The following is a 22,909-nucleotide window of genomic DNA, read 5'->3' as shown; positions in this document are numbered from 1 at the left end:
ATAGTGTGGTATATGTCTTTTGTCAATTTCTCAGTTTTTTTTCAACATCCCAAACAAAAAATTTCTTTTCTGTTTTTTTTTCATAATTTGAATGACAGGCATGTTCTGTAGCAAATTTGCATAAACATAATATGTACGGCCGTACATTTTTTTTGATATTTCAAGACAAACACAACCGGACAAAAGGTCTTACACTTGCCTGTCAAAATACACGATATAATAATTCTAACTGAGAAAACTACAAATCCTTCTTTTCAAAGACAAATCAATAGATAACGAAGAATAATAGGGCATGTTTGCATTTAGTTCTCCTTAGAATGGAAATACAATCTCTGATGACTAAATTAGTCATATAAAATTTTAATCTAAATTTCTCTTTAATTCTGTCACGTGTATTTTAATAATTTTTAAATCTGGTCATGTTAGTGAAAGCTGTGTTCACATCAAGTCCAAATTAATCCTGATGTGAACATGACCATTAAAGGATTAGGCAGTCTTGCTTTCATGTAGGGTCCACCATATTTGATCTGAGGAGGATTTGTTCTGAATGTGACCGTAGTCGTGTTTCCAGTTCAGCTAGGTCAAGTCCACATCAGGCCTAGGTTATTTCTGATGTGAACATAGCTCTCTTGATTGTGTTTCCAATATAGCTAGGACGTGTTTCTTTGGTATATCAAATCTCAGCAGACTATTCACCATCATAACCCATCACCCCAGATGGCCTGACTTCATACAAGACTAGCAAACATAAGAAAATCTGTGTGACTTGGAGGTAACCTTTTTGCAATAAGAGTGTGCCAGAAATGCTGTTCTTATGAATGTTGTCCTATGAGAACAGGAGTATTCTATTTTGATTGTCTGTGGTGACTTAATCGTGATGCCTGGAAAGGTTGACTCAATTTGAGTAAAGACGTGACTTTTAAGGCTAAGAAAATGGATCATCCACTGCTGAACCCTTGATCATAACTATTATATTGGTCTAAAACATCCCCCCCCCCTCCGGTTATGGAAAAAGGGGTGTTTCAATCAGGAACAACCTATGTTTAAAATGGGTTGATTGTCATCACTGAAAGGGCTTTGGCTGAAAGTTGGAATATAGTTTTAGATCAACGTTTTCGTTCACTTGGACCCAAGCTAAATAATTTGTACTCCAAATAGATAAGATATAGCGCCTTTCTACTAACTGTTGGTCCAAAACACTTGTCATATTTTTCCTGTTACAGTAAGGGGCTATATCTTATCCATTTGGACAACAAGTGACTTATCTTGGGTTAAAGTAAACTTGAACATTGATTTACAAGTATAGTTTAACTTTCAGCCAAACTCCTTTTCAGTGAAAAAAAACCCCACAGTCACCAGGTGATTCCCATCAACGTATTTTATACTTAAGTTGTTCCTGGTTGAAACACGGCCACCTTCACTCACACTTCTCAGTGCTTATGAATGGACACCTTATTACTTTAACAGTATGGCATAAATCCATAACATGTAAGGAATACCTTGAGCAGCCAAACTATTGGAAGTGATGTACTTTTCTGATGGCATGTTTCAAACTCTTAGCCAAGAGATAAGCTGCTCTGTGAGATGGCTTACTAGTACCCTGGGTGACATTGACTCAGGAGCATGTGTTTTCAGAGCTTTTTAAGTGGAAGAAAGTTATCCCATGTATTAAAAATTGCACAAATAAATTGTAGGATACAAACTAAAAAATACTTTAAATTTTACTTTTTCAGAAAAAGGGTCATTGCCTGACTATTTTTCTCTTATTTACAGCCTCGGTCTAATGTCGAATTCTGGATGTTAAATTTTACCATGGTCAATATTTGTATTCCACTTCAATACAGCCTTCTCAGTTTACTGCTAATTTGATCTTTTTTCTCAAAATAAAGACTGAAAATACCTGTAGATTCTTATCTACAATGCTTCTGCATAAACAAACAGGAAAATAGAAATCTATTTTCTAGAACTTGATTCAACGAGTGTAAACATTAAAAGGTAACAATTAGGCATTGGGCTGTTTCTTTTGCCTTTTTGAATACAGAAGTGTTTTGAACTAACTCCATAACAAAAACTGTAAGATATAGGCTTATCCAGGCATTTCTTTGCAATTCGAGCTTTTAAGGGTCCCAGCCCCACAACATGCTGTTTGTTACTTTCTTTTCACCTACAAAGCAACAGATTTGTTCTCCAAAAGTGATACAATGGACCAATGACTGGGTTTATTGTCATGAGTATAATACTTATATATTTTATTACTTTTTTTGAGTGCATTTTCAACACACTCATAAATGATTGACAGTTCAGGTTTCTATGAGTGTCAACAGAACCAATTCAGCTGAACTGGTACCCTAGCCATTTGTCCAACTTTCTTTGAACACTATCTACTCCTCTCTCAGCCTACATAACATACATATTTTTACAGGTTAAATATTCATGTAGGACCTCTCAAGAGCACTGCCCCTCGACCTCTGGGAAGGTCAAAGAAAGGCATTAAAAAGAGAATAAAACATTTCACTGTAATTTTACCCTTAGGATGTTAACAAAAGGCAACTCCTTTGTATACCAAATTGATTTTCTTCCCCAAAGTTTAACATACAGTGTCAAGGGCCTGCTATAAGGTAGTTTACTATTGATTACAACAAGCTTAACTAATTTGCTTTGGACAATTCACCAGAGCAGTATTTTGGTGACGAGCAATGTTGACACGGGCAACTAAGTGATTCTACAAAAGAGAAATCATATCTTAAGCAGTTGAGTATGTCAAGGTCTCCACTCTAGAGTAGCAAAACTTCTCTTAATACTGCATTACCATTGCTACTTGGGATGAAATGGGTGGGTATACCATGAAACCATAAAAAAAACTGTTGGGCCATTTCAGTTCAAGTCACCTTGTGAGAATAATTCAATAAGTAACAAGATTTGGAGATTGGCCTGTTTTTTTTTTTCTTTTTTTTTCATATGAAAAGTAATTGCACATGCAAATATTATAATACTGCAAAAATAAATTATACTCCCCAATTGCCTTAGGCTTCGTTCACATGCAATGTCTATTTTCTAATTTCTATTTGCGCTATCTTATGATCACGGTCTGTGCCCTGAATATCCCGCCGCGTAATTACTGGCAGCGCAAGCCAGTTACTTATAGTAACTTATAGTAACTGGCTCGTGCTGCCAGTAATTACGCCGCGGGATATTCAGGCCACAGACCGTGATCATAAGACATACTGCAAATAGAAAATAGAATTTAGAAAATAGACATTGCATGTGAACGAAGCCTAAATCTGACTACGCTACTAAAAAGAGAAGTAAATTGAAGAGAATAAATTACAACTGCGTGTTTGCACAGCAATTGAAAGGTAGATGGTAGGAAAAATGAATACAATTTGCTTCATCATGAAAACAAAACTCAGCAACCCAGATGCAAGGTATAGTAACTTTGTATGGAATTTGTGAGACTGGAAACCTGTAAGAGTAGAACCAAAAAATATACTGGTACTGTGTAAAATATCAGTAGAGAAATGTTTGGAAGCAAGGAATATCATGAATGCTCCTGATCACGTGCCGTAGTTATACAGTCCCACAGCTGAAGAAAATTTTTACCAGAATGATCCTCCAAAAATCTGCAATATAGTTTTGGCATGCATTCAAGCAATAGCTGAAATTATTCCAACAAAGCAACTATTTTTCTAGATTAAAATAGATGTTCAACAGCATATGTAAGATGCATATATAATTTTCATAGCACAAGTTTCTGCACTTAGAAAAATGAAATCAAACCTGAACTCAAGACAAAAAAAAATTGGTCCACTTTAATTCAAGTTAAATCTTCAGAAAGTCCACTTAAAGAAAGGAAGTGCTAGTTTGAAACATTAGAAATGTCTCTCCTTTTATAAAACAACTATATTTCATTTAATTGAACTAGCACTGATTTATTCTATGTCAAAGGTGACAACACTTGGTCAAAAAGTTTCAACTAGTTTCAGTCTATAGCTCTTTGGTAAGGCATGTCCCAGGACCACTAGATACAGTCCTTCATCAAATAACCACATTAGCTAAGGAGGTTGTTGTTTAATGGTTGACACGCAATTGTGCTGATGGCAGTATTTCCTCAATCTGGACAGTGCAAGTTCGGCCCAATTTCCAGTCCAATAAAAACCTTGTCTGGACGTCACTGGTTTATGCTGCTCAGAGTATCTTGGTGGAAGACAAATTTTTATTCTCAACAAGTCAAACATGAAAATATGACACATGAAACTGATCTCATATCAGGAAAGTGCTCTCAAGCCAACATTTTATGTTTCAGTATCATCAGTTTTTCCAAAACAAAGAAAATGTTCCAACATAATTAAATGAAATCAAATTAAATTTATTCCTAGTAGGTGCATCATAATGAACAGAGGGAGATGTTGCTGGGTCACGTTAGTTATTATTGAATACAAGTACATAAACCAGTCAGCACTAGAGACGTATAAAAGGCATCTTCAGTTTAGTTATCAAGTTTGCAGTTTGACCAACATTGATTTAAGCATTTAGAAAATCGCAGCATTTCTTGTTGTTGTGTGTCCATGCAAAGAATAAATGCAGTCCCATACAAGACCCGGCCAACACTTTCTTATTGATCAAACCAGTATATCGTGGTCAATTAAAGGGATACCCTAGAGTCTTCATGGACCCGCTTGGAAAATCAATAGCCAGCAAATTATACAGACAAAGAGGAAGAATTACTTAAGCCACATGGCAAATAATATTATCTAGTCCCACATAGCTTAAATGAAATATCAGACAGAGGTTAGAACAGCTCTTTCTTCGGTTTTTGGAATAATTTGCCATGGGTGTATCAAGTCTTTAGGGCCCCTAGGAGAAGGAAAGTGTGTGTGTGTGTGTGTGTGTGTGTGGGGGGGGGGGGGGGGGGGGGGAGGAGGGGAGAGCATCTCTTGCACTACTTAAGGGATTTAACTGATAACTTAATCACGTTCTTTTCATAAAAATAAATAAATAAAAACAGATACTAGCAAGACGTCATTTCATTTTCTTAACAGGTTAAAGCAATAATAACTCTTCGTTTTGGCCAAAAAATGAATTTTCCTGGAGTAAACATCAATTTTCCCATACTTACCAATGGTTAATGAATCCATTTTTACATTCAAAGTTAGTCCCTGTTTTTTTTCTAAAAAGTTTGGTTTTTTGTTAAAATCTCTTAAGAGATTTTAACAGAGTATAGACATCAATGGAGAAAACGTGGTCTAAAGACAAGTTCAGATATCAGAATAATAGTTATAACTGCTGTTTTTGTGGTAAAACAGAATATATTATATTTCTATGAGTTATTCACAAGGTTTTTATTGTGAAATATAAATCTCATACGAAGAGTTATTATCCCTTTAAACAATTTGCTTTTTAATTTTTTTTTATAGAGATGATAGATATCAAGGGCTATGCAGTTATTTAAAAAACAAATCCTTTGTGGTCATTAATTTTAATATACAATATATCAATGTCAAGTAGATACTAACAACAACATTTACATTCCTCAATACTGACATTAAACATTTAAAAGTAGTTTGACAACATTATATGAATTATTCATTTGTCCGCCTATTATATTTTCCATTTTTTCTACTTTTTTTTTTGCATCTTGCCATTATTAGTCTTTTATTCTTTACATAGATTGACAAAGTGTATGTTTATAACTATAAAACATCCGTAAACAATGTTTCATGAAATAAAATGTGCCAGGTAACACTGTAATCATAGAGTCAATGAAAAATTAATTACAAACCAAGCAAAATAGTGCTGGTATATGAAATGCTAACAAAACTGACATTATGGCATTTACAAAAGGTGTTCTATTCTTGTGTGACGACAAAAAAATTGAGGTCTATTAATTCACTAATTAGCACCTGGATTACACAATAAAACCCATGTCAACAAAGTGGATTTTTCTTAAACCCTATGCATATTACTTACCTGCTAATCAGAGCAGTAGATCTTTAGTTCGGACACAAGCAGAAATCTCTGGACTTTTCTAAGGGAACTTGAGAGCTCTGGAAAACAAGCAGACAGGACAATATCTTTATTAGCTGATAATTATCTCAACTAAGGATTGGTGCTTTGAGAAGAGAAATCAATACTGAATCAATCCAACTTCAAGTATATTAACATAAACACAATGACTGTATCCACTGCATTTAATTACTGCACTGTCGCTAATTGCAGATCTGCTTGCTCTAACTTCACAAGACAAGGAAGAAAATGTGCCTATTATCTTCTTAATTTATGTTCAATATCCAGCAATAAATAACAAAGTAGTTAACGTGGAGTTAAATTTGGACATTTTCCCAGTTGTGTTTATTGAGTCTTCTCACTGATAATTTTCCTCAGATAACCTATCTTCTACTCAGTTTTAAACACATGCTGAACATATGTAACCCTAATATATATCCTGTGCAGACGAACAGCAGCCAAAATAAACACGAAACTGGGGAAAACTGTGCATGTTTCTCTACATTCTCCTAGTTTGTTTTTCTTTCTTTCATATGTGTAAAACATTTTCTTTAACCTCAACCACATTACATTTCTTATAAAATCAATTATTATAATATTTAATGGGTAATAGCACTTTTTTTAAATTTGTGCTATGACCTTTAAAAAAATACAAAAACACACAAAGTGACAGATACTGAGTCTAAAAGACCATGATACAAAATGTAATCATTCTGATTTAAAAAAATTCAAATCATATTTTCTTTTCCCTGTTCCAAATAATATCAACATTTTTGAATAAAAGATATCAGCGCTCTCCCATTCTCTCGCCACACTCCAGATTATACAGTTATGAATGCATTGTCAGCAACGCCAGATGGGTGTTATCACTGAGTAATTCGACTTTCTCTATAGAAGCATACAACACACTGAGTGATCTTTGCATAATTATCTCCCGTCCTGTCAGATTGATTTTTATTTCGTCTTTCCACAAATCTTGCTCTGGATTAGCTGAAAATCAATACCAACGACTGCTCTCCTTGATTAAATATTTAACGCAGCACAAATATAGCACCCCTACAAAGCAAAGTTATGATATCTAGCAGCTAATTATCTGGCTACATGAAGATCTGTATGCTAATGTAAAGAGGACTGGTGGTGGAATAGACTGGCAAAACACTGCCTCTGAAGCCTAAATAAGTTAGATGAACCAGACCCTTAAATAATCTGAACCAACCCGAGTATAAAACTACCATTTGCATCGCATCATTTCAATGTATCATGGCTAAAATAGGCAAATGCAGGAACGGGGAAGCTGTAAGTGTCAGCCTTTTTTCTTTTGCGTCTTTGAAACAACATTTTTTTCATACCTCATAAACAGATGGTCAAAAAAAAAAAAAAAAAAAAGATTCCAAGAAATTTTGATTAAGTTCTTGTATGGTCTTCAAGAATATGGCTGGTAAACAAGGCACAATAATTGCTATTGATGAAAGTATAGATTAATCATTCATCACTGTCACTGCACTATCAAATTAGAAGTAGCTGTAATAATGATGCTCATAGTCTTCAGTCCCCTAGCGGTTAGCACTTCTGACGTGATTGTTTGTTGTATTTGTACCATTTCTGAGACAGAAAAAAAACTCCTACCTGCAATCACCCACTGCTTCGATTTACGTCTAGGAACTTACAAAAAAAGACGACAAGCATTTATAGCCATGTAATAACCGTTAAGGATATTACTCAGATCTTTACATATCGATATATCAATCAATTGGTGGGTATTTCTAATGTATCGCTCTGTCCTAATCTAGCTTCTGACATGATGGATAAATGACTTAGCAACATTAAGACATACTAAAAGAGGTCTCACTTCCCATACAAAGGAACACGACCCTAGAAAAAATCTTACCAGATTTTTCCAGTTAATTAATTCAGATAAAGAAAGGAAAAATATTTCAAAATTTGCTAAATCAATTTATCTGAGATATTTGATACGACTGAAAAAAAAAAAAAGAGAGCTGTTCAGCTGTAACGGGATCCAGACTAACGTAAGCCAATAAGCCAAGGCAAGTGGTGCCTGGCTTGGTGTTCACTTTATGTGGCATCTTAATTCACAGTGAAAAAAATCTGTTCAGTAACCTTTCAATGACCAGTCCATAATAAGCAGGACTAAATTTCTTGAACTCCTAACACTGCAGCCTAGCAGTGATTTGATGAGCATGTGTGGACAATGTCTGTGGGCAAGCTCTCACAGCAGGGATTAAGTAGTAAGCCGTCATCCAGGGCCACTTCTTATCCAATCATACCTCTTTTTATTGCTGATATGTTATTTAACATGTACACCAGGCTGAATGCCAGTAATTTCAGGGGGGAAGAGGGGGGGGGTCTAAAAATATGGACTTTTACTTGAGATATGGCATAGAACCTGGATCGATGTTTGATTCAGAACAGGTCTTTTCTGACCAAAAGTTTGCTTTATCTCAAACCTTCCTATCTACAGTTTTACACAATAAATTATTTTTGGGGCCTTAATAACAATAATATTAAATCTATACCCCCAATTTCCTAATTTATCACCAATTTTTTATTTTCTAATTTTTAAATCTCAACTGTTAATAGCAATCATTCAGTAATGAAGGTTGTTTTCTGGACAACAGATCTGTCTTTTTTTTTTTTTTTGGTATCAAACTGTGCATAACATACGCAGTAAAGAAAAGCTTACCTCCAATAACCCTGCACACAAATTCATCATTGCTAAAGATCCATCTTGCCTTAAGGACAATAACAATGTGCTAATTTGTCACGTAATTTATGTTATACTTGTTTATAACATATTTTAATTTTTTTAAACTTATAAATCAGTAAGATATCATTTGGTATTTTAATGTAATTAACAAGAGTTATAAGTTAAATTGGATTACACATAATTATATCATGTGAGAAATTATTTTAAATTAATCAAGGAATAGTTAAGGCAAATTTCTTCCATTCAATCTACATTCAACATATCAAAAGCACAAAAGTACTAACAATAATTTAATTTCAAAGTTTTAATAAATAAATATAAATAAATAAAAGACACTGCTAAATAACAGACAAACTGATATTTCTAAAACTTCTCTAACAATGCATTGACATTTGACAGATAACATAATAATAATCTAGGATTATACACAAACCACAAGTTACGGATTCTCTCGGATATAGAAAAAAATCCATGTATAGTCATTTACCAAAATAGACATAATACCAACTTCTATCACTGCTGCATACATATCCTTAATCTTATCATGCTGCAAACACCGCCAGCATTTCCACGTCAGTGTCACATGTAGTAAAGGTGATGTTGTGACATTTCAACCATTTATTGACATAGCTGTTAAGCTGTGCCCTGATATGTACAAGTATAGGTGATACACAGCCAGTGAAGATCCGGATAACCTATCACTTTCTATTTAGGTATGGGGTTCACTTAATAATTCAAGACATAGTATATAATGGATTTAAGGTTTTTTGACACAGACTGCTTGGATAAAATGGCTATTAATGAGTATCAACTTAAATGGGTGTAAAAGAAGATACAAAATCTGTATCAAGCAAATTTAATCTCTTCATAATGAAAGGAAAGTGACATTAATTCATTTACTTAAACAGAGAGAGATCTGGTCTTGTCAGCAGAATTTATGTTCTACTATTTGCCCAATCAATTATTTATAATGCATTAATACAGCATTAAAGGATAACTCATCTGATTCAAAATAATGTCTTTTAAAATTCAATGTTGTCAATTATATGAAATAATAAATAATGCTCATTTTTTTAACTTGTGAAAAAAAGAGATCAAACATGGACTGGGTACTAGTAAGGGGGTCAAATTTTACTGTTGGGGTATAAGTTAACACTACCCAGTTTAATAAAACCATTTTTATCAAATGGTCTGAATACACTTCAGTGGTATGTTTATCACAAAAAGTAGTGAGGCCAGATAGATATCTCTTTCAGTGGCAATCAGCCATAGTATTTAAGGTTAAAGGTGAACATTTGGGTGAAGGGTTTCTCCGGGCAGGGGGGTCGTCGGGGGTCATCGACGACGTAAATGACAGACCTGATCTGTGTTACTACAGCCCACCGTCGTGTTAAAGACTTGTATCAACGTTCTTCTGTACATTAAATCTGGCTTCCTCGTACAGTCCTATTAATAACCAATCACTTTTAATTGATAAACAATAACTATGGGTCTTTAAATAATCACCGTCCTACAGTTAAGCGAGGTTATTGCCCTCCACTATTTTAAGTTAACAAAAGATCGGCTTTATGCACCTAGGCTGTCTGCTCAACTAACTGCAGCTCGGACAACGGTCAAATTATGTGAAAACAATAACACATATAATTCTTAATTAGGACTGGGTTTATTTTATCACACCTAAAAGATACCTACCTCTTCTCCTTATAAATATTCGGATACTCTTCCGTACAAAGAAGTGTAACCTCAAGTGCGAAGGGGAATCATGCTCACACACATTTGAGGTCTGCTTTAAGTCGGCCTACACAAAAGTTTATCCAATCGTTACGGCTCTAACATACCAAAGCGTAGATACCTTCTCTTTATCTATTGGTCATTTCCCTTAAATCTCGCAAAAGCGGAAGTGGTAAATAGCGAGATTCGATATGGCCACCACGGAATACGCCTCCTTGTGACACAAGCTTAGTTTTTACTGTAGTTTTCATACTTAAAGCAGCAATCTTAAGCAAAAGAAGGTAGGGAATCGGTAGATTGGTTGTCATACCCTATATCCGAATACTTTAGTTTGAATTTAGAAAAATGACAAGAAAGTTAAGTTCATGTTTTATTTGTTGTATGTTTCCAAGGTCTGCTTACTCATATTGGCATTGTTGCATTAATGAAACAACTTTGTAAATGTTTTGTCTTGTTGTTGACATCATTGTAATTCATGTGAGTAATAGTCAGGGGGCTGTAACAGCACTTCATCTGACGTTAACAACTTCGTAAAGGGTGTAGTGAAAAACTAGGTGTTTGTAGAAGTGTAGTTTAGCATTGTAAAAATAATACTGGTAATTCTAAACAGGAGCTGGAACTTCCGTGAAACGATCGTCGATGGTCAAATTACTTCGACAGGTTTACAGGATGAAGACAAAAGTGTTTAAGAAGTCATGGCACAGATGTTTGTTTGAACTCTAATTTGTAACCAGACATTGTAGTGCCATTAGATAAACACTTGAGACATCCACAACCAGTACTTATCTTCTCCCATTTGTATAATCATAAGTGAAAGCTCACATGATGTGTGTAGAAGAAAGCTGCATTAGACTAACAGGCAGTGTCTTATCAAGGGGAAATGGAGTCTTAATTGCTCAGAGCTGCGCACTCAAAAGTACTGGAAATTGAACTTGCTTTATTTTTTCAGACAGCATTTTCTTTATAATTTGGTGACATGATCAGTATATTTAACATCTTTTTTTTTCATTGTACATTAGCACTCCTATTTACAGTATATGATGTGTGCTTATACATAAAGGACATCAGTGCAGATAACTGTAAAATGATTGTCCACCTAGCTGCAGTATGTCCACTGTGATGTGTGGACTCTCAAATATATATATATATACTGTATGCCTTTGTTACACTACTGTTGACACTACTGTTGACACTTTGACTGGTTGGCTTTTCAGTAGTGTGGGACCTGAGGGAGTGAAAGTTAAGCAAAAAGCTTTGAGAGCTCCCAAGTCTTAATCTGGCTGTCAATTTTATAGTTATGTGCACCTATATCTGTCTTATCTGTATATTAATTTAACACTCATATACTAGTATAGGCTTGTACATATCAGAAACCATAAGGAAGAGTTTTAACACAAAAGACGTAATAGTAATCTTTTGCCTACCTGAGATCTGTACTTCTAGCTGAAAGGAGGAGATTTTGCTGCCAAGATGCAGTAGATTTGCAAAGATCTGTCTCCTCTGCATCACACTATATGTCCTTTATGTTATTGTTACTTCCTTGCTCACTTTAGCAGTGAATAGGCAGGTGATAATTATGATAATTATTTTATACTGACAATGGTAATAGGGAAAAAGGTGTGTGGCTTTACACAAATTAGCATGGATAATACCTTTTTATTTACTGTCCCAAATCATTTACCGAGTACTTAGTAACTAATTTGATAAGATTTAACTATTTTAATGACAAAGGCAAGTCCAAGGGACTGCCCATATAAAATTGCATACAATCTCTTTTTTTTTTTCCAGTGCCTAGGCCCTCCGCACCATGACAATTGAATACAGTTGTATATCAAGGGGTGCTACAATCCTTTGTAGTCACCAGATTGGGGCTGGGGACTTCGAGAATGTGGCAGAAGACATGCTAAGAAATGTGCCAACAAGGACTGACAATAAGGTCACATACCAGGGTCACAACAAGTAAGTATTACAGTAAGGCCACATGCAAGGGTCACAACAAGTAAGTATTACAGTAAGGTCACATACCAGGGTCACAACAAGTAAGTATAATAGTAAAGTCACATACCAGGGTCACAACAAGTAAGTATAACAGTAAAGATGCATACAAGGGTCACAACAAGTAAGTATTACAGTAAAGATACATACAAGGGTCACAACAAGTAAGTATAACAGTAAGGTCACATACTAGGGTCACAACAAGTAAGTATACAGTAAGAAAGATGTTAAGAAGAGTTGAAAAATGCATTTCTGTTAACTGCAGACCATTTTGATTGTATGTTGTTACGGTAATGTATTGTTTTATAAAAATAAATCATTTGGTTTTTTCAATCCTTGTTTGTTACATATTCTTTTTGATTTTAATAGAACTTCATTTTGTGGAATATGTATCATTTGATAATACCTCCTCTCTTCAATTATAACTTTATTTACTCTAAACAAATCAAATACTGTAGTGTAGTTTTTATTTATTTCATATTGATTATTGTATATTATTATTGCATTTCTAAGTACTGTTATATATGGCATTTATGGTACAACTTTATTTTGTTGGATTATTTTTCTGTTGTTGATTTTCCTCTTTCCTTTTAGTTATGCATTCCACTGTGTAGTAGAAAATGGTATCATATATATGTGTGTATCTGCAGCCAGCTTTGGAAAAAGGCAGCCCTATGCCTTTCTCACAGAGGTGCCTGTTTGTTTACTTGTTTTTTAATTATGAATACTACAGAGTGTATTACAAGGTGTGTGTGGCTGGTGGTGTGGAGGGGGGCAGAGAGACTGTTTCTGTTTAATTTGGAATGAATTTGTAATGTTCACTTACAGCATCAGTGCAAAATTTACATGAATTTTTTTAAAATTCCACTGTAAAGTTGTTTGTAGAATAATAAACATTGATTTTTAATATAATTTTTAAATACAGACAAACCTGAATTGTCTTTTGAAGCATGTGATTTTAAGATGTTTATATTACTTAAATGTTTGTCTAATACAAATTGTGTTGTGCTTAGATATTGGTCTCTTTTTTTAAGATCAAGAGAATGTTCCAGTCAGGCAGTCTGGCCAGCAGAGCTATCACTGCCTTGCCATTTGAACTTAACAGAGACTTTGCCCAAGTCCTGGCTCAGAATATGGTAGGCAACTTGGTATTCTTAGGTTTGTCTAGCATGATGTAGTTATTCTTGCACAACCAGCTTCCACAATTTTTACCATTGCTTGTAACTGCAAGCACATTGATAACATGTTGATCCCTGGACTAACAGATCCGCAGCTCAAATATGGCTGACCAACTCGTAAGCTGGCCACATAATCCCCTTATAGACACTTAATAGACTTCATGCAGGGATTGCGCAGTAAACTTTTAGGAGTGTCAGCCATATTTGAGGTGCGGATCTATTAGATCAACTTTGGTTGTGAGAGCCACCTGTATCAACTATTATTGATATAATGAACAGGGTATTTTCTTTGTGACCAACCAAGTTAAGTTTGTGTGTCTGGTGCTGTAATCTTGACCATTTAGGGGATTTTCACAAAACTTTCAGCTAAAATTAAAAAAAAAAACATGAACCGACCAAAGTCAGCATAATATGAAAGCTTTCCCATTTATTTAAAATATAGTCAAAATCAATGCCCTAACTTTGTAAGGAAAAAGCTTTTTTTTCTTTTTGAAACACAATTTGAGAATTATGTTGCAATTGCTCACACCATTAGATTGCAATACCATAACTTTATAAATTTTCAATTTTTTTGCACAGAAAAAGTATCTTACTTATACCCAGTTTCTTTTTTAAAACTTTTGAATCATTTTCTTTGGACATACAAATAAAATATTTTTTGGATAATGTGATATAGCAATTTTGTTAAAATTCAGAGACTTTAATATTAACCTTGTAACTGATGTTTTATACAGTGAACAGTGGGTGTTCATTTTGTACTAGTTATATTTTGGTAGATTTTTTCCCAATTGATTAATTACGGCAAAGCATGTCTTGTTCATATTCTGAATTAAATTTCAGGAGAAATTTTCAAGCAGTTCTGGTGGTGATAATATGTCAGCCGTACAAAAACAAGTGAATGAAGTCAAGGGCATTATGACACAGAACATTGAGAAAGTGTTGGAGAGAGGAGAAAAACTGGACACACTGGTGGAGAGGAGTGAGGAATTGGAAGGCACTGTGAGTATTGCAGTTAACTTATTGCAATGTCCCATTCAGTAAAAAAAATTGTGTATGGGAGGGAGGGGTTTGAAATTGAACATAAAATTTAACTTAGTAATATTTTCAAAAATTATTGCCCATTGAAAATAAATTTTTGGTATGTGTGTATATTTGCTAGTTTTTCTGTTTTCTTAATTTCACCTATTTCATAGGGAGAATTTTTTAAAGTATTTGAAATATAAACTTGTTTCTCTCTTAATTAATGAATAATGCTAGATTTTTACTTTATGGTAACTTTAAGATCTTTAGAACTTTAAGAACTTTAAGTTATTTAGCACAAGTTGATATTATTTTCAGATGCAAGTTGTTTGTCAGTAAATTGGTAAATAGCCTGTTTTCTGTAAAAATATAAAGATTTTATATGTTAAATACCAACTACAAAATGTTTGTTTGTCATCATGTACACAGTTAATTTCCTACCCTTACATATCCTTTTCTTTCATTTCACTTCTTAGTCAAAGATGTTTTCCACAACTGCCAGGAAGGTCAGGAAGAAATATTGGTGGAAAAACACCAAAATGACAATATGCCTAGTGTGCACTGTGATCATTGTCATAATAGTACTGACATTGATTATCTTGTTTTCCACGGGGGTTCTCCCACCTAAATCCAGTGATTCTGGCTCGACCACAGCTACGACACCGACTACAGCACAGCCAGGAGTGAGGCGTTTACTGCAAGTTCTGTACGAGTCCCAGTAGGCTAAAATGTCTGATTTGTGATGCCACTATTTTTTTTTAATTGGAAATTGATTTCTTTTGGCATTTGTAAAAAGCTTTGAGAGACCATGCTATTTAGCAGAGGGTGGAACAATAGGGGGTTCTTTTGGGCTGATATATTTAAATAAACTTCAAATCCATATCCAGATTGAGATGAATTAGTGAGAGCAGATTTACATGTAGCAAGGCATGGGGTGATCTAAGAATCAAGCCATAATTTTGCTTTCTCAACACAACAGATTTCAGATCGCCAGGATTAGCTGGTATGAAGTACTTTTGAGTGTTTGCAGGACAATTTTTCATAAGTTTGTCCCAAGCATGAAATGTTGTCATTTTTCTTCCTCACTGTGAATTTTCATATTTTAAAAATGCATTCCTACATCACTCCAGGCAGGGAGCAAAAATGGCAAGATATTAAGGAATTTTCAAGAGAAAGTTGGAGAATTGCTTTTGAAAATAAGTTAGTTTCTATTTTTTGGAAAAAAATTATGTCAATTAAATTTTCTATTTAATGTATTCCAGAGTAATTTTTATTAAAAACGATCATATAATATTTTGTATACGGTGCTTTAAAATAGTTTTGATGGGGAAAGCAGGTTTTAAGAAGTGTTTGATTTCATTTACAACGTGCTGTAAATTAGTTGTGCTGATGTAACACAAGTCAGTTTTTCATTATCCATTATCCTAGAAAGATAAAAAAAACATTTTATTACTACAAAAATGCAAAGCATCATCGTTACCATAGTGATATGTTTTTCAATAGTTGCATAATTATGTAGACAATTAAATTTGATAACATTAGTATGCTTATCTAAGGATCCTGAACACTTGTTGTTATCATAAAAGGGTTTCCTAAAATAGGATCAAAGCTAAAGAAGTAAAAAAAAAATATTGTAATCTAGGATGTATATCCATGTAAAAATGTTTATAGTGTAATTAGAAAACATTCTCATTTTTTGCTAGAAAACTAATTTTACCAACATGTAAGAATGCCAATAAATAATTTGATTTTAAATTGTTTTCCATATTTAATGGGACATGCATTATGCCTGATGAATGTGTTTCACATGTTTGTTTTTCCCCCTTATTTTATTAGATATGAAAGACCCTATATATTTTCTTCACAGGATACAGTACCGGAAATTTAGGTCTCAGTTAATGTACCTGTCAGTTCTGTGATATACTTCAAAACCAGATTGTTCGGACAAGTAAATTTTAACAATGGAACATGGAGTTATTTTTTGGTTGCCAACATCACACCTAACTGAAACAATATTTCATACTTACATATTAAATTATCATAAGAAACATTATTCATAATTTCAAAAATTCTTCATTTTGCTTCAATTTCAAATTCTACACTTCAAGTTATCTAACCAACATCCTTACACCAAGCAACTTTTGAGGTGCACTACGTCATGAAGATGTTTTCACTTGAAATTTCTCTCTCAGTTTTTCCAACATATTTTTCAAATCCGTGTTATCCTCTGGAATTTCTCCATCAAGCTTGCTAAATAGCTTTTCACAGTTTTCTTTCTCTGAGCTGCTTAAAAATGTCAGTGATAAACCAAAGCGCCCAGCAAGGGTCAAACTCTCCAGTACTTCCACTACAAAAATATTGTCAGACAAGTCATTAAGAAGTGCGTCTATAATTTCTCCTAGAAGACCAAAACTGATCTCCGCTTTGAATATTGCTTGTAAGTTTTTGCTTCCAATGTGTCGGAGGTAATTAAGCTTGTCTTGGCTGGTCTTGCAGTGGCGCCTCCAGGATTGTGCAAATTCATGCCCATTGTTTGGAATTTTTATTTCCATCTGAAATGCATAAAAATGTTTTTTTTTTTTAATGATAATGGTCATTATTCAAGCAAAATATTCATAGCAGTCTTGTAAACTTTGTTTTCATGTGGAGATTCCTATCAAATGCAAGTTTTCGAAAAGCTTGTATTAAGTATTTTCTAGACATCAGTCGCTCAAAATGCTGAGTGAAAGAGCATGGATCTCTGTGCTAAGCACAACTTGCATTACAATAAATGGTATGCAACATTTACCCCTATCTAAGACAACATATATATAAATCAAACTCTGACATTTATGTGGTCATATCAAAGACAAATTGTTATTGCCATCTCACCCTGATACCTTTTACTAGGTGTATGCTGCCCTGGATAGACCATCACCTCATTGAGTGTCATACATTCAGGCCATCCAGGTGATCACACAGTGACAGGTACCAAGGTGAGACTTAATAGCCTTACTGAGAGAGCGATTTCAGGAGTGGCTGATTAGCAGAGAGTGTGACGTTGAGTGGGCACCGCATTCAATGGACTTGAACCTCACCATATTTTTATTTGTGGGGGTATCTCAAAGATAAAGTGTACCAGAACAACCCTCAAATGATCGGTGAATGGTGGAGAGCAATCACAGTAAAAATCAGGTAAATCCCGAAGGAGAAATGTGTTTGAGAAATTAACAAAATTTTGCCACATATTCAAGTGTGCATTCGTTGCCTCGGGAGAACACTTTTAAAAAGAACATTCCTTTTATGCAAAGCAACCAAGAATACTGAAACTTTGGAATGATCATGCCCATATTGAAGTTAAAAACCAGCAAATTTCTTGAATTTTGATGGACCTTTGTAGGATTTAAAATTTCAATTTTTTTTTTTTTTTGTCACCCTGTAATTAAAAACGGGAAAAAAACCTTCATCTACCTGCTTCAAGAAAAGTTATTACTTCTAACCCCATTTTTCTTTTTCTTTTTTTTTTCTTTTTTGTTTGTTAAAATTTTTGTTCACATTGAAAGAAATACTGAATTTTTACTGCATGCAATTAATCTAGGGTTCTATTAATGCATTAAGAAAAACATCTTACTAGTGCAATGTATCTATTTAGTAATTATAATATCGACGTTCACACATACTTTCTGCAAAGTGTCTGTGTCAGAAGTGTTGGAAGAAGACAAAGACGCCGAGTCAGCAATGGTATTCCATGGCTGCTTGAATCTGTCCTGTTGTATCTTGTCTGTCTTCTCCAGAGGTTTCAGATGAGCTGCAAGCACTATATCCCTACAAGAGATAGGGAAGCAGCACAATAACACACTTGTAAAACTGCTTCTTATCACAACTAACAGAATGACAGTGACAGGTAACAAATGAAACCTTTTATATATCTGTGCTACAGTGCATCCAAAATTAAAGGTAAAGAATAGCAAAATATCCTATCAAAAATACAAATGTTAGTTCACATACCCTCATTAAACCTAAGGAATTCTGAAGGAAAGAAAAAGGGAATTGCCTCATGTCATAGCTCATTCAGGTCTAAGACAATGGTACAGAGCAGTCAGCACAATGTGGAAGATAATTTTGAAAGTTTGTGGTTTACCTTCATGTAGTTTCAACTTGAACCTCAGGTGAGGGTCAAAGAAGCAAAGATCAGCTTCAGGTCTAATAAAACAAAGATTACAGCAGTACATGAGGGTATAGGCTTCTGTTTACATTCCTTGGCAGAATTCAAAAGCCGATTATCAAAATTCATGAAAAAAAAGAGAGATCCTAACCAGGAAATACAATAAATGCTCTCTCTCTCTCTCTCTCTCTCTCTCTCTCTCTCAAGTCTTCTTTACCTAAACTCATCATATGTGGCCACCTTTTGGTTGACGGCCCTGAACTTGGCATCGTTCTCTCTCCAATATCGCTCATCTGCTGTGACTGCTGCACTCAGCTCCTGCTCCAGTTTGTCAAAGTCTATCTTATCTTCCTTGGCTGAAGCCATTTTACACTGGATTTAGAAAAACAAACAAAATACGTAGAAAAATCAAGGACTGAGAATGTTTCAGATGGGTTTGGGGTGGATAGGAGGCCTGCTGCATAAGTTCTGCCCCAAGAACGGGTTGAATTTGAAGCCTGAAAATAAGGAGTTTGAATTATCCCTTTGATTGATAAAAAAATCTCGTGAAGTAAGTAGATCCAATTCTGGGCACTCTGTGTAACATGAGGTGACTTAAAAACTATCAAGATGACTATACATACCTTTAAATTACTGCATAAATAAGATGAAATACGGATAAGTACTGACGCTTTTGTTGCTAGATAAGCATTATCAGGTCTCCTGTTCCGCAAGAGCTTTAAAAATTGCGTTAGCTGTGACACAGCTGAGCTGTATATTGTGTTCACCTTAACCAGGAAGTAAATAAATTACCCACGCTATCAATCTAATCAGTGTTTGCTCTCCCGTAATCTTCAGCACGTTGGTCGATGATAGCGGTCAGACTAAGGTCCCAGACAGGGCATTCAAAGTCCTTCACATGATTTGTTGTAGCTCCATCAAGGACGTAGAGCCTGGGAGAGCTCTGAGAGCATGATTTAATAGAAGAATTAAAAGGCAAAAGAGGAGATAACAGTTTTATTACGGGTAACAGTTCCACTCGTAAGGTCAACGACAGCAATAAAAAAGTTGTAAAGTGAAGTGACACTGTCACCGTGAAGGTAGGAGTCAAAACAAACACAGACAGGACACAGAAAGAAGAGTTTATAGCTGTGTTGGTCAAGGGGCCTGGGAAACCGGCACCACCTGTTCGGGTAAGAATAGAGAAAGATCCGCTTTCCTCTTTACCGCGTGTCAGCTTTGCTGTTTCGATTTCTGTTTTTCTTCCGGGGTATAAGTGGTCGGTGAGCGCCAAATGAATGATGAAAAGAATCAGCTTAGGCCTGTGGCCAGCAGTTTTAAGGAGGGTTTCTTTTTCTGAAAAAGTGGAATATATCTTACAACCCCTATCCTCTATAAGTCCCACCCTGGCCCTTGCCTCAGTTTTCACAGGTACATGTAAGGCGCCCCCCCCCCCCCCCCCCCCCCCCCCACTGTCCTGAGTTTATTGTTACTCCAAACTGAAAAACTTGACGCATAAAAAATGATATTTTTTTTTCAAAAATGGGGACCCAAAAGTAGCAATTAAGATTTTCTGATGGTAATTCAAAAACCAGTGTTGCAAAGAAAAATCAGAATGGCAATATTGATGTGGGTTATGTCTTCATGGTTGTGGGTTATGTCTTCATGGTTGTGGGTTATGTCTTCATGGTTGTGGGTTTTATGTGGATGATGCATGTTTCATATAAAAATTTGCTATTGGACCTAGGGTAACAATGCATCAAAGCATTGATGAGGGGGTTGAGATGGGGTGGTAACGGTTCAGGGGCATAAAAGGGATGACCCTGGTTTTTAGAGGATATAGTTATAACTTGCTATTAAATACCATTTTCTGTTATTGTAATGACAAAAATAGTTTGCAGTAGAATTGATTGGACTTAAATCTGCTGCAGATGCACTGGGGATATTCGATCAACATGCTAGCATGCAGATTTATAAAAAATTCAGTACTTTTAAGTTACACAAGAGATTTAATTTGATTTGAAGATTCATTTAAAAGCATTCAACTTTGTTTTCAGTTATTTGCTTTGCCTCACATATTTATTTATTTATTTAAACCATTCATTATGGCATTTACTTATAAAATTTTCCATGCATTTAAAGATAAATTTACTCTCATTCTTCAAAGTAAAATAATTTTATACCATACATCATCATCATTCCATATCAAAGTTATCAAAGAGTTATCAACTAGTTCTCTAAACTAGAAAAAATGATAGACTACCAAAGCAAAGAAACTATTTGTCCTGTCAAAATTATAAAATAGATTGGTAAGTCAAGATAAAGTTGATGGCCATAAGAAAGGTTTAAAATGCTGCCGTCAAAGGCAAATATTATTGTATGCATGCGACATGACGAGGTTTGGTGTTACGCCTACTGTGCATGCAAATAACAGTGTCATATATTTTCAAGATTGAAATTAAATGCCCTTGTCAGCCAACAATCTTGTTTGTTTAGAACTTTCAAATGAATAATACAGGTATTGCCACCCTTCGTGATGTCTGAAGATAAGCACTCCTGTACCTTAGGGGCTATATTATGCTAATTTGTATTTTTGTCTTACGCTTACTTCCTCTTTTGCTGTCAGTTACTGTTGGAAACTTTCATGGCAGGGAATTCCCTTGCATATACGATAGTGTTATAAGCCCTTTGGACTGTTAACTAGCAGTAAGACAGGAAGCTTTGGACAGAGATTGAATACAGATAGAACCCAGAAGAGAGAGTTTTAACATATCGCATGTTGAAGGTCTTTATGACTAAGTCACAAGCTGTACAGATGGTTATGTAGTGGTAGTAGTAGTAGGAAGACATTTTTTTGGTTATGGATAGAACTGACCAGTGGGCATCATATCCATGGGCTGCTCACTTAATGTCCCCTCAGCTGGAACAAGGTGCTGGATAAACAGGTAGAAAAACACCTGTTATTAGGATAAAGCAGACTGGATTGTATCAGAGGAGATTGACAGAAGGGGCTGCTACTCTGCAGGGTTGTTTGTATACTGCCTTGTTTGTACTGTCCAGTAGTTATCGCCAGATCAAGTTTTGATGAAACACGAGTGAACTTGTGGAGTGAAGTTGTCAGCAGACACATGGTGAATGGTTGTTATACATGTTCAACAGGGCTCTTTAAGTGACAGTTTTTGTAATAATGCTGACAGCAATACATGTACAAGGAAATGATATATATAGATATTCAACTTGAGCATTTAGGGGATGTACTACTAAGTGACAGTCTCTCTTAACTTGCCTGTTGGGTAGGTGTATATATACACGTGATAAATCATAACCTTTCAGCCTGATTCAGTGGAAAGTGCTCTTCAGGTCTGTTACATAGATAAAACTGTAGTTTGATAGAGCTATAGAATGCAGCAACAGCTCATTATTCCTGGCTGAACAAAAATGATGTATACTTTTATAAACCATCCTACAGAGGGTTATTATGGAGTACGTCTGGAGTGATGTGAATGGATAGTGACATCTAAATGATTTGACAAATGGTGGCACTGAAAAACAGGAAAGTTATGTGAAGAAATTGAGGCAGCACAGAAAAAAATGTGCCATGCCAGTGATCAAGAATCATGAATGATAACTGATTTGGGTTTCTATCCTCCATATATACTCAGTGAATCCAGAGAACAGTGGTTATTTTGAACTAGCAGAGGTAGATGTTAATTATTATATGTGCATTCACATCACATCTTAAGTATCTCAAACTATAACAGTGGAACTCCTTGATGATGAATCAGGAGATAAACACTTATTTTAACATTTGTTTATGAAGCAGGCTTATATTCAGCTTCTTATACTGGTTGCTGAAAACTTTTTCAAATATGCCATTTAAAAAGTTCGCAGAGAGGATTTTGGGTCGCCGGCCACGAGCATGGACAACAGGGCATACACCTGATCCGGATACAGTGTTTCAAAACTATGATGTGCCTAAACCTGTGGTGATAGGTAAGTTAACTGTGGTAGATGTGACAGTGTGTTAGGTGTGACATTGTGTTAGATGTGACAGTGTGTTAGGTGTGACAGTGTGCTAATACAGTTTTGGTAGACAGGCTGGCTGATATGAGTCCCATTTTAATTATGATGTAG

The 22,909-nt window shown here is 35.0% G+C and overlaps 4 protein-coding genes across 6 annotated transcripts in view; 2 read left to right on the top strand and 2 right to left on the bottom strand.

Annotated features, from left to right (window-relative positions):
- Window positions 1–10,576, bottom strand: part of LOC106154100 (zinc finger MIZ domain-containing protein 1) — a 101,796-nt gene extending 91,220 nt beyond the window's left edge. Inside the window, exons 1-2 of the mRNA XM_087006548.1 lie at window positions 10,421–10,576; window positions 5,968–6,044 (exon numbers count right to left, since the gene is read on the bottom strand). The gene's annotated coding sequence lies outside the window, so the exon portion shown is untranslated. The remainder of the gene's footprint in view (window positions 1–5,967; window positions 6,045–10,420) is intronic.
- Window positions 10,577–10,597: 21 nt separating this feature from the next.
- Window positions 10,598–16,407, top strand: LOC106171531 (vesicle-associated membrane protein 7). Of its 2 annotated transcripts, XM_013551923.2 has the most exons (6): window positions 10,598–10,740; window positions 12,248–12,418; window positions 13,049–13,145; window positions 13,489–13,590; window positions 14,473–14,631; window positions 15,129–16,407. In XM_013551923.2, exons 2-6 carry the CDS (start codon window positions 12,267–12,269, stop codon window positions 15,372–15,374), a joined length of 756 nt encoding a protein of 251 aa, XP_013407377.1. In that variant the 5' UTR covers window positions 10,598–10,740; window positions 12,248–12,266; the 3' UTR covers window positions 15,375–16,407. The 2 variants fall into 2 exon arrangements, with proteins under 2 accessions (XP_013407377.1, XP_086862681.1); XM_087006555.1 differs by lacking the exons at window positions 10,598–10,740; window positions 12,248–12,418 and adding an exon at window positions 12,522–12,538.
- A 295-nt stretch (window positions 16,408–16,702) lies between these two features.
- On the bottom strand, window positions 16,703–19,571 carry LOC106171532 (dynein axonemal assembly factor 19). Its single transcript, XM_013551926.2, has 4 exons — window positions 19,420–19,571; window positions 19,014–19,168; window positions 18,312–18,456; window positions 16,703–17,204 (listed from the first exon to the last, which is right to left on the bottom strand). The coding sequence occupies exons 2-4, from the start codon at window positions 19,160–19,162 to the stop codon at window positions 16,809–16,811; spliced, it is 690 nt and encodes a 229-aa protein (XP_013407380.1). The 5' UTR covers window positions 19,163–19,168; window positions 19,420–19,571; the 3' UTR covers window positions 16,703–16,808.
- Window positions 19,572–19,612: 41 nt separating this feature from the next.
- LOC106171529 (uncharacterized) overlaps window positions 19,613–22,909 on the top strand; it is a 31,802-nt gene continuing 28,505 nt past the window's right edge. The window contains exon 1 of one of the 2 annotated variants that reach the window (XM_087006544.1): window positions 19,613–19,968. Coding sequence is in view for 1 of the 2 variants with exons in the window: in XM_087006541.1 (XP_086862667.1) it covers window positions 22,645–22,768 (124 nt within the window). In the remaining variant the exon portion in view is untranslated. Of the gene's footprint in view, window positions 19,969–21,017; window positions 22,769–22,909 lie in introns of those variants that run through there. The other variant, XM_087006541.1, reaches the window with a different exon arrangement.

This window comes from Lingula anatina, chromosome 2 (assembly GCF_051362555.1).
Source record: "Lingula anatina isolate TDL-2025a chromosome 2, LinAna3.0, whole genome shotgun sequence".
Lineage (NCBI taxonomy): Eukaryota > Metazoa > Brachiopoda > Lingulata > Lingulida > Lingulidae > Lingula > Lingula anatina.
This window is presented reverse-complemented; position numbering and strand designations above follow the sequence as displayed.